Raw genomic sequence first — 15,735 nt, 5'->3', positions numbered from 1 at the left:
AAGCCATCCCATTTTTCAGCACCTTGGCACACAAATCATCCATCCGGGTGGTAATTTAGCAAATCAGGCCAACGACCCAATAGGACGTCCGCCATGACGATACATTCCTCACCGCGGGAATCCCGGTGAGAGGTCAGGTACTGTACTGTACTCGAACACACCCGTCCGCGTCCTAACGACCATTCACGCATCGAGGTTGTCGCTGCAAATTGGTGAAATTGCGGTTCCACACTGTATTGTACCGGTAAGTGGAAGGCACGATACCATAATACACTCGTAAAAGTACTCGAATACTTGTGGGCAACTTACTCGTACAAGCGAACCCCCCTTGGCCAAGGCGATATGCAAACTCCCAGCTTTCTCTCTCCCCTCTCTTCTCACGCGCGCACATAACAATGGAGCAGGCACAGGGATTGGGAGCATCTCTCCGATACCCGGCCGTCAAAACTCTCTATTTCCTCGTATGATATATAATAACTGAACCAACAAGAGGGGACAACCGCACGGACGCCGAGGAACACACACACACAGACACAACACATCAAAAACAAAATAAATAAATATGGGTAACAGATTGGTGAATAGGGTAACGGTAGAGGTAAATTAGGACATCGCTTCCTCTCCCTCCTCCTCCACGTTACCGTGGTATCCCGAGGCGAAACAGGAGGAGGAATGAAGGGAAATTGGATCTCATATTTACTTCTTTTATGGGGCCGTCTAGATGGATGGCGTGTGCGGAGTTACTCGAGTAAGAGTAAGAGTACAGTACAGTACGGTACCATACATTGCACTATGATATAATACAAAAAAAATAAAAAAGATTTCCACGTCGTGAGCCAGAGCGTTCGAGAGAGCTGATAGGCCGATGACAATCTCACAGTAATTTAAAAAAGCCTTCCCATTGTAACCGCATATATCATACCGTACTGGTACGGTGGTGTTGACAGATTCTGGACAAGCCGAGGTTCGGGTTTGGGATGAGTTGAGCTTAGCGAGTGAGGGATCTAAAGCTAAACAAGATGTTACCGCAATTCGAACGTCTCCATGGGAGAACTTACCCCTTAAGGCATCGAAAAGACGCCAATACCGATGGAGCGAGCCGTTATATCACATCACATCACTCAATTTTCGCCATCCACAAAAAAAAAGTCTATTGTATCGACAACATGGCGCGACTTGGACAACCACGCGAATAGGGTACCGCTATCTCTCTCGGCAAGTACAGTACTCGTACTCTTAGGATCGTACAGTATCATACCCTACCGAGAGAGCCTGAATCATCTAACCAACTCTCTCCTCTCTCCCTGACCAGGGAAGGAAACAAACAGAAACGGGTCAGCCACAAAAACGTTGATTGACCGTGCCTTTCTTTCTTCTTCTTTTTTTTTTTTTCCTCCCAACTCCCCTTCAAGTGGCGCACTTGTCCTGTTGGATTGGTTCGGTTTCTTCGCGGATGTGCCATGCAGGATCGGGATCTAGCGCTGTTTTGGAGATTTGGGGGCCTCGGGAGGGGACAAAACAAAAAAAGTTCGGACGAAAAAATAAAATAAAATCAAAAAGGAGTTGAACACTAGTGAAGTAATTAACCGTGGAGGTGCGCAGTCGCAGACTACGGTACTTGTAACGCGAGGGATAGGTTGTTCGCATGGGATGGGTGGAAATGGGTTTGGCATGATATTCGAGCACTGCACAGTACTGTACGGTACTTGTGTATAGGGGTTCATAGATGGAATATGGTACTGGAAGGGGAACCCCGCTCGTGGTTCTGGACTCTTAATAGAAACATCACGACATGGGAAAAGCGGAACACCATCAATACAGCATGAGCAACCCGCGCTGCGCTCGTTCAGTAAAAAGGAAAAAGAAAAAAATCTCAGCGCACAGCAGCGCAAACTCATACCTCTCTCTACAAGTACAGTACCTCTCTCCAGCGGAGAACGCGAAAGCAATACCGATATAGCGCCGCCACCGCAGGGGCGGACGATTTACAATGTCCCACATCTAACCTATGATGCATTTCAGCACAAACTTCCAGCGGAATTGTTTTCGTTGCGAGACAGGGCTGAATTATTATTATTATTATCATTATTACCCGTTCGCCAGCTCTTTATCGTTGTGTTCCCCCCCCCGTTCCGTACCAAGTATCATGCCATACATACATACATACATACATACATACATACAGCACGCATACGTCGTAGTACCGCAAAGCAAACACGAACTCAGCGTGGAAAAAGTTCTGACGACAAACACTTTTTGCGTACTAGTACAACTAAGTATTCGGAGTACCGATGCCCTACACACACACCCCGAGAGTCGGGGACCCCCTTTCCAGTAAAGGGGGATTTCCCGAGCCTGGACTGACAGATGCTGTACCACAGTGCCGGTGGTACAGTATCGTACTGTACATCACCAGCAGTATCCGATACACTACCATAGGGAACTTTTACGCCCCCCCCCCCCCGTTTTCCGGTGTCACTACTATAACTACTATACTTGTGGTCAAGTTAATAAGGGGGTGTTTCCATGTGGGCTTCGCATGGCTGGCCCGGCATTAGGCTAGCTATGAAAACTGGGTACTTTTACTTGGCATGGACGCTTGGTTGGTTGGTTTTGTTGTTTCCCCCACCGGATGGCCACAAAAAAAACCCGGAGAATAAGTATCCACCATATATCTACCGTACTAGTATAGATACAGGTAATCACTAAAGGAAGGAGGGACAACGGGGAAGGAAAAACAAGTCTCGTCATCATCATCTTTCCCCCCGGGGAAATGCTCGACAGAGCCGGGGAAGAGATGGAGAAGAAGAAAAGAAAAGAAAAAAAAGTGAGTGAGTGAGTGGGGAGGGGAGAAGAAGCAGACTGATTGCAATCAAACTTCCCCGGGAAAACCCTTCCGAAAAAACGTGTGAGATGTATGAAACTACGATACAATGCAGTACGAGTACAAGTACCTACCCTACGTACTGCTCGGCCTGGCCGATCTCGTGTGGTACACGAAGAACTACCGGTGTGATACCATGGTCTACCATCCACATCCGTCTTAATAGCTCAACGGTTGTGAATTCGAGTTGACAGCTAGGGTATTAGCTAGCTGGGGGTGGGTACAGTACTAGTACCACAGCTCAAGGAATATCTCATATCCGGGATCTCATCCATGACAGGTGTCAAGAAACGACCGACGTCTACAGTACTGTAAAGCTGGGCACCTGATCTCCGCGGGGGGGGGGGGCCAAATGCCGAAATCATTTGCAAACTTGATGCACTTTCCCGGAAGTGAAAAGAACCGCAGTAAGGGATGATATTGTGCACATCATGCCTAAACCAAGCGGGTAAAAGTGCTTGCGACCGTTTCACCAGCACCCACTACCCTATCCCGACTACCAACAAATCATACGTCCTCCCTTTCCTTCCTTCTTTCTCTAGTCTTCCACCCTACCGAATACTCCAATCTCCTCTTCCCATCACGCTGCAGAAATCAAATAACTATCCCGCCCTTCCAATCACCTCCCACTCATCCTCCTTCCTTCCTTCCTCCCTCTAAGTTAGATACCCTCAGCTCCCACAAGCCCCCCGACTACCCCCCGCCGGCGGCTGGATCGATTGCCTCCGATTTCCAATTCCAATTCTATCCAGGCAGCGTACGTCTGCGCGCACAATGCCACATTCAGAACCATTCCCGTCAAAGAATATCCACCGGAGGTTAGCAACTCAACAGGAAGGCCACGAGCCATGAATGCCTAAAAGACATTCCGGGGCGAATCCTCTGCATATTTAAGCTTCCAGGAAGGAAACACAAATAGGGCTGTGTTTTTTTCGGTTTTTTTTTCCCCCAAACAAACCCCCCCCGCTGAGGGGAAAATCAGAGACGCACGCCTTATAGTTCGATATATTAAGGAGATGAAGTTTTTGCACAAAAGTGCACTTTTGTTTGGGGAGGGGGGAGGAGGGTGCATGGCTCTGAACGGGTGGAAAGTTGGTGGGGTTGGTGTAATACGTGTGTACTGTACTCGAGTAGGTTCATAGCTGAGAAAGTGCGAATTCGGTAGGATCCAGCATAAACCACAATGACCCCGCGCGCTACTGGCGGCGTATCTTAGTGCTTCGTGTGAACTGTATCCCTATGTCCGCTACCCTACTACCGTACCATGCTTGTCATTGCACTTCACATGACCTGACCCCAATTTCAGGTATGCTCGAGCATATAGCAGCCAGCCTACTACAGGCTGTGCTACAATATCATACGCACAATACATTCGTCCCATCTTGTAGATTTATGAACACCCTGGCCCGGTTGTGGGTCTCTTCCCTACCATAACGCTTGCCTTAGGACTTACAGTCTATGACATAGAAGGAAGGAAGGAAGGAAGGAAGAGGGACTGTCGTCCTCCTTCATCTAACCCGGAATCTCCACCCAAGCCAAGTTTGTATTATAGCATTCATTATATACGGATCTCGAGTATCCGTCTAGCCACCCCTTGCCTAGAATTAAGCCTTGGGTACGATTTGAGGTAAGAAAGAAGGAAAGAAAAAATGCCAAGCGCAATTACTGTGATAATCAAGAAGGTCACTATTCGGCAGGAAAGTTCCGTCGACAGGCGTTGACCCAATCCGCACCTCCACTATCGCAGCACTCTACAGACTCTTAAAGTTACCCACAAAAATTGCCAAAAGTCACTCCCCCGGAGAATTCCCATCTAGCAATATTACCCTCGCCCAGCCATCGGGGATGAAACCAGTCCAACACCACAGATTGGGCCGCAAAGCGTTGATCCGCTCGATTGGATTGGATTGGATTGGATTGGATTGGATCAGGAATGGCTGGCTGGCCTTTTTTGCCCTTTTCCGAGCTAGCCTACCGGCACGTCAACTCCCACACCACTGCTCGAGCTGCCTGCGGTTAACCGCCAGGCCACGATACAGTATCGTAAGCAAAACATATTGTGTTGGGTTGGCGGATGAAATCGATGAGGGATTGATTTAACGGGATTTGCTCGGTGGGTAGAATAGGATGTGATGCGGCAGGTACCGTATGCGATAGCTAGGATAGAGGTCTCACATCCCATCCCATGATACCATAGCTCGCTGACCCCACAGGACATACTCGAGTAGAGATGGTGCAGCAAGTTGTTATTCCCATTCCAGTGGTGCCCACTCGCCAACCCTTCAACTATCCGGAAATAGAGATGGCCAAGTGCCTGGAATTTGGGCGCAAGATAGCCCATCCTGGCATTTTCACGTCCGGATACTTGAGTACCGGTACGATATCGCCACGGACCGTGATGATGATGGTCGAATGTACTAGTACTCGAGTACACAAAGCGGTAACCCATCAGAAGCCTCGGACTGACAGAAAACATCAACCTCCCTCGACCAGGAAGCACATTTCATACTTACTGTGCGGCGACTTCCACATCTCATCAGCGCTGCATCCCCACCCACGCACTGTACGCACCTGGCCCGGTTTGGACGTGTGGGTTATGGGTGCAGCGCCGCGTTGCGAAAGAAGGAGAGAACCCATTAGGAATGAATGGGTGGTGGAATGAAACACTGCCCTTCCCTCCCTCCCTTCCTTCTTTCCTTCTAGAAGGCGCACGAGCTAACCGCATCTAACTGGTACTGATACCCACCAGTCAAGTGCGATACATTCCTTTCCCCCCAGTTCTCCTTTTCCCCTTCCTTTCGCAGCCCCTCAAGCACTTGCTTGCTCGGGCTCCCATCTGCCATGGGAGGGAGGCATGTAGTAAGCATCGTTATTGTACAAGTGAAAACACGTATGGTATCCGGCGAGTATGATGAGTCTGCGTTACCTGCCAAAGCCAGACGTAAAAACCACCAAGTTACTCCCATCACTAACGCTCCTCTGACCCCGGAGGAGGAATCGAAGGTGGTAATAATAACACTAATAAGGAAAAAAAAAAAAAAATACCCATCAACACCAAATCCTTCCTAGGATACAATACAATCTCCCTCTTTCTTTCCTCGCTTCGGTGAGTTACCGCATATCCCCTCCCCCTCCTGTTCACCTACACCGCCAAAGATATCGGCGGCGGCCTGCCTGCTCGCACCGCAATGGAGCAAGGGAGGAGGTAATAATAATAAATAGAAAATAGAAACCATTTTTGGCACCCGCATATTATGGCATACAGTCCTACAGTGCACGCGTGAGGGGGCGGCTGTTATTCCAATTATTCCACGTTCCGTAGCACAAGTTCTGCAGACAGGGCAGGGTGCAGTGTAGTTGAGGCTGAAAGAAGCGAACGAGGCATTCGTGTTCACCATGCACCGTACTGTAGAGCATGCAGCCAGCCAGTGCTGCCATTTTGGGAGCGCATGGAGGTTGGATGCACGAGTATGCACTCGATTCTGCGGGTACGCCGTGCGGTAGCACTCGAGTACTCGAGCAGCGGTATGAGCAGGAGGAGTTTGTGGAGGGGGGGGTGCTCATGGAGGGGAGCATTTGTATGGGTATGCATGTACAGTAGGGTAGGATCTGCTTGGTAAGATTTCTCATCATGGTAATATCGGTCACGACAGGGGTTGTGGTACCCGGGTAACTTGCGTCAGTGGGGTTGAATGAAAATCGGAAAACTATTTCCGCTGATCACATACAAATCTCCATGGGAGACGAGGGTCACATTTTCTGAATGTTATCGGCACACCCGAGCATACCTCAGCGATGGATGTGGGGGGACAGAATAAAACGGAAAAGAGGGGTGGGGGGGAGAAGGGATGATGGTGACGATAGGGTAATTTAGTCTACCGGTCGGTGCAGTACTATGTACTCGAGTATGTGCAAAGACAACCCCACACACGAGTGCATATTATCTCACCTTGGCTACCGTGGGTTGGCTTCACTTCGCTTCACATTAAAGGCTGCTCGAGCAAGGCGCTATTCACGCTCATGGCGTAACGACCTGACGAATAACCGATTAAAAAAAGGCCCGAGAGGTGAGGAAACACCAACCAAGTCCCGAGAATCCGGCGGTAGGCCGGGCTGGGAGAGCACGGTTAACCTCCCTCCCCGTCTTTATCTCTTGGAGAGAGGATGAGGTTGAGCGATAAGTTGGTCGAGTCAGGTTTTAAGTTGGACGGCAAATAGGCGTGCAAGTATGATATGTAAGCCCGAACCGAGCGAACGGTAAAGTGTAGTAAAGCAAAAAGTTTAATGGAACGAGAGGTCGTGGAATCTCACCGCTGGGCAAGATGAGTGATCTGGGGATTAGTCATATTATCATATAATAAAATATGTATATTTTCCGATGCGGGGGGGATATCAACGATTGGACGACCTGAGGCGGTTCTCGGTGGTGGATGGGTGCAGTGAGCCTTCCTCCTCTTTGTCATGGCACAGTGGTACATACGGCAGGAGAGAAAAGTTTTGTCGGTGAGGATTGGCGTTTCCACAGAATGTTTCTCTTGGTGAGCCGAATTACATATCATATTATGATGGAAGGCCGGGAAGGGGGGGGATGGAGAGGGTTAGGGACCGGATCGGTTCGTCAAGTGCCTGCACGGTAAGAAGGCTTGGCTCTCTCGCTCACATCAGTGCGGGCCACACCCGTTGCCGTAGCGTGCTGTTACGGTGCCGGTAGGCTAAACTTTACATTTCGGCCGTAGGATGCGACGACCTCTCTCACTCCCGGTAGATCCGATCCGAGCGGAGCCTTTCAAGCTTCAATTCTTATTGCAGCCAAGTCAGCGGGTGAGTGAGTGAGCGAGCAAGAAGCCGGCGTGGGGGGGCCCCGCTACGGTGCGAGTACCGCGGCGAAAGGGAAGGGTGCAGCTTGGGTGAAAACGAAAACAAGCCAAAACCCTGATGTTGACGAAAACAAGCTATTCCCGCAAGAAGCACAATTAGCCTGGAAATTGTATGCAATCTCCTGGTACGGACACATGATTAGTTCGAGCATTTCCTGGTGTTGCCACATTAGGATGTATTTTTACCAGATCTAAAAATAAACAGTGACAAAGTGCCGTTAAATAGTACGTATGCGGGCATATTTGTGTCATGGGTATATACCGCTTTTGGCTGAAGGGATATATTTAGCTCCCATGTTTTTTTAAACCGCCATAATATCACAGTGCCGATATGATGTGCCAACGGACCGGTACTTCCATCATGCAGTCTATTAAAACCCTTACCCCGCAACCCGATGCGGAAAGCGTGTGGTCCGTGTGCCCTCTCTTGTATGCGAAAATAACCATAATTATCGCTTCTGCCTTGGCGGTGTTAAGTATAGACGGCTGACAGGGGTTCACCCTTTTTATCGCGACCTTCACACACACACATTCCTACCCCCCCCCTCCCCAGCTGGTCGCCGCATCCCTTCTTGGCGATATCTGATGGGATCGTGATGCTTGTCCTGTTGGTTGTTTCTATTTTGCACTCTCACGCACCTACACATATCTCCCCTTGCCATACTGCACCCGTTAACGAAAAAGTTACCTGCATTGCGTACTATGTTCGAGTTAGTGACGAACGACAAGCGAACGAATCTCGTCATGATCCCTCCCGCTAACGAATGTTTCGCCGCCGCGGACCGGGGGAAAACGGATTAACTTGATGCGCTACCAGTATGCGAGTGTGTGTGGCTGCAGGAACGACTGAACGCTTTTATGATATTTTTATTTTTTCTCTCCTTCTCATCTTTTTTTGATCCCCTCCTCCCACGAGTACGGGGCGCGCGTGGGGATATGGATCATGTACGGTCGATCATTCTATTCTTTAATCGTGGTAAGTTTCATGATCGTTCTTTCGGAAAAACTATTCTTCGCCTTCGATGCTTCAGGTTTGTTTTGACTGTGCTCGAATTGGCTTTCGCCCCATTCCGTGAGGCGGTGATGCTAGTTGGCGGCACCGTCTCGCAGGAGGTTTACGGGTTTACGGGTTTTTTGGGTTGTGCGTTGTGTGTTTGGCATACCGGTATTTGTGAAGGGGCGTGGTATGCGCGGTGATGGCCTATGAAGGAGTTTACACTCCGTGCCTTCATGACTTTTTGTATCCAAATGTGAGGATGATTACAGTGCAGTAATAATGATGATGATTACGATATCAATCGTTCTGCGTGCCCTTTCGTCCCACCCGCTTTCACGTCAACGATAAAAATGATGACAGAGAAATAAAAGGCTTTTCTTTTTTTTTGAGATGGGCGGGCGTGCTTCCCAACCTTCCATGCAGCCGCAGGCTCAAACTAAACCTCGATATCGTATCAAAAATATCACCCTCCTCAAAAGCCGCATCCACATGCATTTGAAGCCTCACCATTCCCATATTTATTTTTCCTCCGCAAGCAAGGGGCCGGGCGTCGGATCATCAGAGGAGAGGAGAAGGTGCGGGAGTGTCGAATTCGATGCGATGATGGGCGGACGGATCAGGGATGGTGACGATACAAGCCCAGAGATTTACCGTGGTGCTACACCTCACAAGAATAGAAAGAATACCGGTATGGGTGTGTATCGTGGGGACTTCCAGAGTTACAGAGAGTGGAAAAAAAGAAAAAAGGGTGTTTCTTTTTTCGGAGACGGGGAACGTGAATGGCCAAGGCGAGTGGAGCCTCTTCGGAGAACCAACGGAGAGTGGGGGGGGGGTGTTCTTCGACTCCAAACCGCTTGAGACGGGTTGTCGGTTTTTTTTCTCACCAATGTGTGAATGAATGATATTCTTGTATCTCTTCGATCTAGCAGGGAACTTGTGCCATGTTCCAGCACACGCGAGTAAGGTCAGAGTGCGGATAAGGCAGATACGGGATCGCGTCGTCCATTGGCTGCAGCAGTAACCGTACCGGTACCGGCACATATCATGGCTGTATGGAGCGTGCAGAAGAGTACTCGAGTACGTAGTAGGTGCCGTCCTGGGGTGAGTGACCAGAAACGATTGGTGCTGCTTGATACTCGAGCAGGAACCTCGCTTCGAGTTGCATCATGCACTTGTGGGAACCCTGTTCCAGTTACTCGAGTACTTTGTAAGGGCAAGCTTTCCTCCTATGCTTGACTCGACTTGTGCGGTGGGGGGCAGATCACTTCCAATCCTAGAAACCCATGCAATCTGTGAGTGGACAGGAAAGGCAAGCGGCTTATACAAAAATAACAGAAGAGACCAAAAAAGAAAATAAACCAGGACAGGAAATAGAGGGAAAAAAGCAAAAATGTCATGTCACCCAATCCCACTCCGTTTCTCCTCCTTCTACGAGTACTCCTCCTGCTCCTTCTCAATTCCCTCCCACCCATCTATCCACACACATCTCAAGCCCGAGTATCCCATTTCTCTCCCATTTGATGCTCGGGACCTGATTCGTCGAACCCTCATCACCGCCTTCTGCCACGTGCACGCAATAGTCCCATTTCATCGAAATTGCCGGTTGCCTCGAGCGGTGGAGACGAGAGGATGGGAGAGAACGAGAGGAGCAAGTGCAACACCTCGCTCACCCAGTCAACCAAATCACAGCTCGTAACAGGGTTACCGTAAAAGAAATTCTAAAAGTGGTCGGGGGGGAAGGTTTTACTATAATTTATTTCGTGACATTCAGCGGATGGCGCGGGGGGGGCTCTACTCTACGGTCTATCGGTCGGGTAAATTTTTAATTTTTTTTTAATCTTTTACGAGCTCATTATCGTATTGGTTGATGGGAGATGGGGAGGAGGGCGAGAGGGGGAGGGGGAGAAGTGATGGTGAGGGGGGGTACCTTTTTTTTTCCTTCCCTTTCCCTTCTTCCCTTTCCCTTTCGTTGGTCCACTTACGAGGCAAGCGAAAGGATACTGTACTAGTACTGGTACTGTACTGGTACGGTACCGGTATTGTAGGGATCGCATCTGGTTTGAGGGGAATGGGAGGGGGCAACAGTAGGCAGTAGGCAGTACGGTAGGCGACCAAGGAACAGCCCTGGTGAAAGGGAAAAAGGGAAAAGAGAGGTTACTTGGCCAGCAGCAGCGATATAATTAAACTTCACTGTAATGCTAATGAAGCTCCGAGTGTAATTTCTACGGGTACTGTACCTCAGATTAGAGCATTAAAAGGCCATTTTTACTTTTCCGAGCGGCCCTTTGGGGTACCGATGTAGGAAAGCGGGAGGGAGGGGGGGGGGGGCAGATCGGTGTTTGAGAGGTAACCAATGTTTGGATATCCAATTCGGGGGGGCTCCATTTCTATTCTTTGCCCGCGTGGGTTGATGGACTATGCAGTGCGTGCAGTGCAGAGTGCGGTGTGGTGTGTGTATGATAAGTGAGAATAGGTTAGGGTGAGTTCGATGAGCACTAATACTCAAGTACTCGAGTACACTACTAATTTACCGTGGACTGCACTGAACATTACTGCGTACGGTACTTGTACTCGTACGAGTACATTGAGTAGGCAAAAAGTGTTGTGTCAACAGTGTGAAAGTGGGAGAGTTGGATGTTGAGGTAAAATGTATTTTCTTGTAACTCTTAGGCCCAGTTTTTCTTTTTTTTTCCCATTAATTCTTGGCTCTTTGAAGAGTACCCGTACGGGTATTGCAAATTTGGTTCCTTCCTTCCTTTCTTTTCTTTTCTTTTTTTTTTTTTGAGGCATCAAGACCAAAGAGAGGTGATTCTTTTTTGGGTAACAAACGGTTCTGCAACCCCGACCACCCTCTGCTGTGATTCTCCCAGTTGTGGTGGTGGTGGTGAACAACATTGAAACAACACTACCACCACCCACCCTGCACCCTAATTTTCTCTCTCCTTTTCTTTTTTCACAACCCCTGCGACTCATTCACCACCACCACAACCCCCCGTCCTAATCCCTGGCCACCCGAAAAAGTGAGGGAGGGGAGAGAAGAGGGAGGGGGAGGAAGGCGTGCAGGTGTGTGGGTGGAAAGATGAGTAAAGCAATCACACTGGGGGTCCAAACAACAATTCGACAGTACCGGTACTCGAGTAGGAGCTTCTTCTCCCCGTGCATACAGTACAGTACATAATGAATGCTCCATGCCCCTCCCCGCTGATGATGAGCTCTCCCTATCCACCACACAGAATCCAAATATCCACGGCTACCACGACACTTCTACAAATCGAACCCATCGCCCACCCCCTTTGGCCAACAGGAATTCCATCAATCACAGTCGCACTCAACTATTTGCTTCGGTCCATCGCTCCATCTCCCTACAAACTATTCCACAGGTCAACAAAAAAGTAATTCTGCATCAATCAACATCATCGTCATAGGACGCCGTGCCTTCCTCTCCGCACTCCACTATCATACTACTACTTTCTAGTTAAATAGTCGCTTGCGACATCCAACCGTCAAAATTTCGTCCATCACTTCCTACTCGTCTCCCCTGACAACTGTCACCATGCAGCCGAAAGCGCCAAAAACTGGAAACAAGACTCACCGTCGCTCACGCACAGGTAAACACTTCTTGGTGATGACGCTATCCCCTCGCTTCTTGCTAACGGCCGCAATTTTTTACAAATAGGTTGCTTTACTTGCCGTCTTCGCCGGAAGAAGTGTGATGAGGGAAAGCCTCTCTGCAAAGCGTGCAAGCACCTTGGCCTGAGCTGTGAATACAAGCGTCCCATCTGGTGGGGAAATGTCGACCAGCGCAAGAGGCAGAAGGAGAATATCAAGATGTTGATCAAGAGGACAAAGTTGTCCGAGAAGGTCGCCCAGATCTCACCAATTAGTGCGGATTCCCCCCCCGAACTTTCACGATCTTTACCAACCTCCGATACTCTTTCAGACACTATTGCTCGAAGACGCTCGCTCTCAATGGAGTCTGGTCTCTCGCTTGAGGAGGAGATGGAGAATTACAATGAGCTCGTAAACCCGGAGATCCACCACGGACACATCCATCACCCATACCACCCCTTCCCCCCATTTGAGGTCGATATCATGACAGAGAAGCAAACCTATGTGAACTCGTTCCCCATGCCCATGCGAAGAGCATCTACCAGCACCGCTTCATACACCAGTAGCCACCACATGAGACGGGACTCGGCTGCCAACGTTATGGTTCCAACAGATGGGCTTGCCCAGTTCGAGGCTATGAACGGTCACGTACACCACCACCCAGCTTCTTGCACCAGCACTGAGGAGAGTCTGCCAGCCACCGCCGACTTTGGCCTTTTCGACTACGGCTATGGTCAGCCCGAGGCGCCAATGCCCTACATTCAGGTCGACGAGAGTGACAGGCATCTCCTTAATCACTTTGTAGAGAATGTTCTTCCAATAATCTTCCCCATCCTTGATCTTAATTTGGATGCCAAGCGAGATGTGATTCTCCCTGCTTTGGCCTCTAACGAGTGTTACCGCCACTGCTGCTTGAGCATCGCTGCTCTCCATCTCAAGGTCACTCAAGGGCTTCAGAGCGAATGGATTGACCAGAGCATCACACGCCACAGGTATGCCACCATTTCAGGGCTCTGTGATGCGTTGGCACGGGATCAGGACCATCTACAAATTCTTGAGGCGACTCTTGGGATGGTGCTCTTCCAGGTGAGAATAATATCTGAAAATCATTTGCCTCTGAAAATATGTACTAACGTTTTCGGGTAGTGCTCTGTTGGTTCCCCTGACGACAACCTCCCGGACATCCCATGGCACCAACACTTCCAGGCTGTTACGAGCCTTGTCAACAAGATGAATCTCACCCAATACCTCCAACACATTTCTCAGAACAACCACTCGCCCCCATCGGTTAACATGACTCTCACTGCATGGATTGATATCCTTGGTGCGACCATGCTTGGCCGTGCGCCCCAGTTCGCAGACACCTACCGTGAAAAGCATCTTAGCAATGGGATTAGTGGACTACGAGAACTTATGGGCTGCGACGACAAGGTCATGTATCTCATCTCCGAGATCGCCTGTTTGGAAGCCTTGAAGAATGATGGAATGCTTTCGGATATTGACCTTTGCGATCACGTCAAGTCTCTTGCCCACCAGATCGACCTTACCGAGTCGTCTCTTGACCAGCCAATGCCAACATCGCCCATCATCACGGCGAATGGCCAGATCGATACTAGACAGCTAACCAATGCCACCACTGACGCGTTCCGCTTCGCCGCCCGCATCTATCTTTGTTCGCTCGTGCCCGGCTTTGATCGCCACCAGCCCCAGGTTATGGAGCTCTTGAACAAGCTCACACATTGCCTTGAATCGATTCCCGCAGGGCCCGACGGGTTTGACCGTTCGCTCGTCTGGGTGTACCTTATTGGTGGCTCCGTTGCCACCCCGGGCTCGCTCTTTATGAGATTTTTCAAGAGTAGATGTTCGGCATTGGGAGAAGCCGGGGCTTGTGGAAGTTTTGGACGCATGGCCAGGATTTTGGAGATCCTTTGGGGAAGGAGGGAGAGCGGATGGGAAGGTGGATGGCGTGACGTGATGGAGGCCAACTCGTGGGATTTCCTCCTGATCTGAGTTTCTTGTCTCTATTTACTATATCTTTTCTCATTTGTCATTTTCTTTTGTCACGGCTGGGTCACGGGGTTCAATTGTATGTATCTAGCATTTTGGCGTTTTTGTTTCTTTTCCACCTCTTTTGTTTTCGATTGCGCCGCATTTCTCATTCGTTGGGGTTTGAGCCTGCTTTTTATTTGCTTGTGCTTTTCCTGGGAATACCGGCGTTTGTCATTTTTACCACGATGTTTATGATGAACTGGGCCAGATCAAAGCGGCAGTTCTTCGCTTTTCCTTTTTTTAATGGGCCAGGCAACATTTTCATTGCGCTGGGCGCCACATATGACTTTCTTTTTTTTTTTTTTCTGGGGGAAACATGGGAGTTGCTTCTTTGACATCATTGTAACTTTTTATATTCTTTAGTATATTTATTCTTTTGTTTTCCTCCAGAGATTCATCTTCGTCTTCAGCTTCATACATCGTACGGTATAAGGTTTGATTTTGTTATTTTTGCAAAGGGCAGATTTCCTTTCGTTTTGGCTGGCGGTTGTTTTTTTACTATCGCTTTTTCCTCTCTCCCTGGGTCTTGGGTGGTTCGTTAAGACGGCGTCGCTCGCTTGCTGTTTTGTAGACGGTTTTGGGTTGCTTGGGAAATGTACTGTACAGTACTTGTGTGGATTGTAGTCTAGATATGATATGAGCATGATATGATACCCCTCCCCCTTCCCTTTTTTTTTGGTAGAAAAATAAAATAAGAAATTATATATTTCACGAGCATTGAGGAAGCAGTTTTGATTTGATTTGATTTGGTGCGTGGTTCGCGGTGGGTGTCCTATCCTATCTATTCCATCTTTCTATGGTGGTTAATTTACCTTGGACCGAACGGGAGGACTAAATCTAACTAGTTGCAGTACGGTACTGTACTGGGCAACCCGGGAGTGGGGTTGATCTCGCTATCGTAGTAGATTCGCCTCATTTCACCTATCCAGTTGAAGGTCAGATGTTATTGGGGTGGTGGTTTTATGATACTTGAATTTGGGTGGATGGAACCAGTGAGCGAGTACTCGAGTACTTCGTACCGGTGCTGTGTAGTACCGGACGGGTATAGTACGCATTTATGATATACCCCTTGCCTGGTGGATTGTTCCGGTGTTATGTTGAACAATACAGCACGCACGCACGCACGCAAACTGCCGTACCTACAGTACCCATAGGGATTCCGGCCTATCATCACACTCAGCGACGTTTTGGATGGGACTTCACAGATATGGGATTATTTTTTATGTTTTTATTTTATTTTTGTTTAGTATAATAGGCAACTTATCGCGGTAGGAGGGGGGTCTGACAAGGGGTAGTGAGGTGAGATGACCCCCCTTGGG

The 15,735-nt window shown here is 49.0% G+C and overlaps 1 protein-coding gene; it reads left to right on the top strand.

Annotated features, from left to right (window-relative positions):
* Window positions 1–11,987: 11,987 nt before the first annotated feature.
* Window positions 11,988–15,076, top strand: GSTUM_00007307001 (uncharacterized protein). XM_002839319.2 has 4 exons: window positions 11,988–12,366; window positions 12,435–12,641; window positions 12,699–13,453; window positions 13,514–15,076. Exons 1-4 carry the CDS (start codon window positions 12,312–12,314, stop codon window positions 14,375–14,377), a joined length of 1,881 nt encoding a protein of 626 aa, XP_002839365.1. The 5' UTR covers window positions 11,988–12,311; the 3' UTR covers window positions 14,378–15,076.
* The last annotated feature ends 659 nt before the right edge of the window (window positions 15,077–15,735 follow it).

This window comes from Tuber melanosporum, assembly GCF_000151645.1.
Source record: "Tuber melanosporum whole genome shotgun sequence assembly, scaffold_34, strain Mel28".
Classification (NCBI taxonomy): domain Eukaryota; kingdom Fungi; phylum Ascomycota; class Pezizomycetes; order Pezizales; family Tuberaceae; genus Tuber; species Tuber melanosporum.
This window is presented reverse-complemented; position numbering and strand designations above follow the sequence as displayed.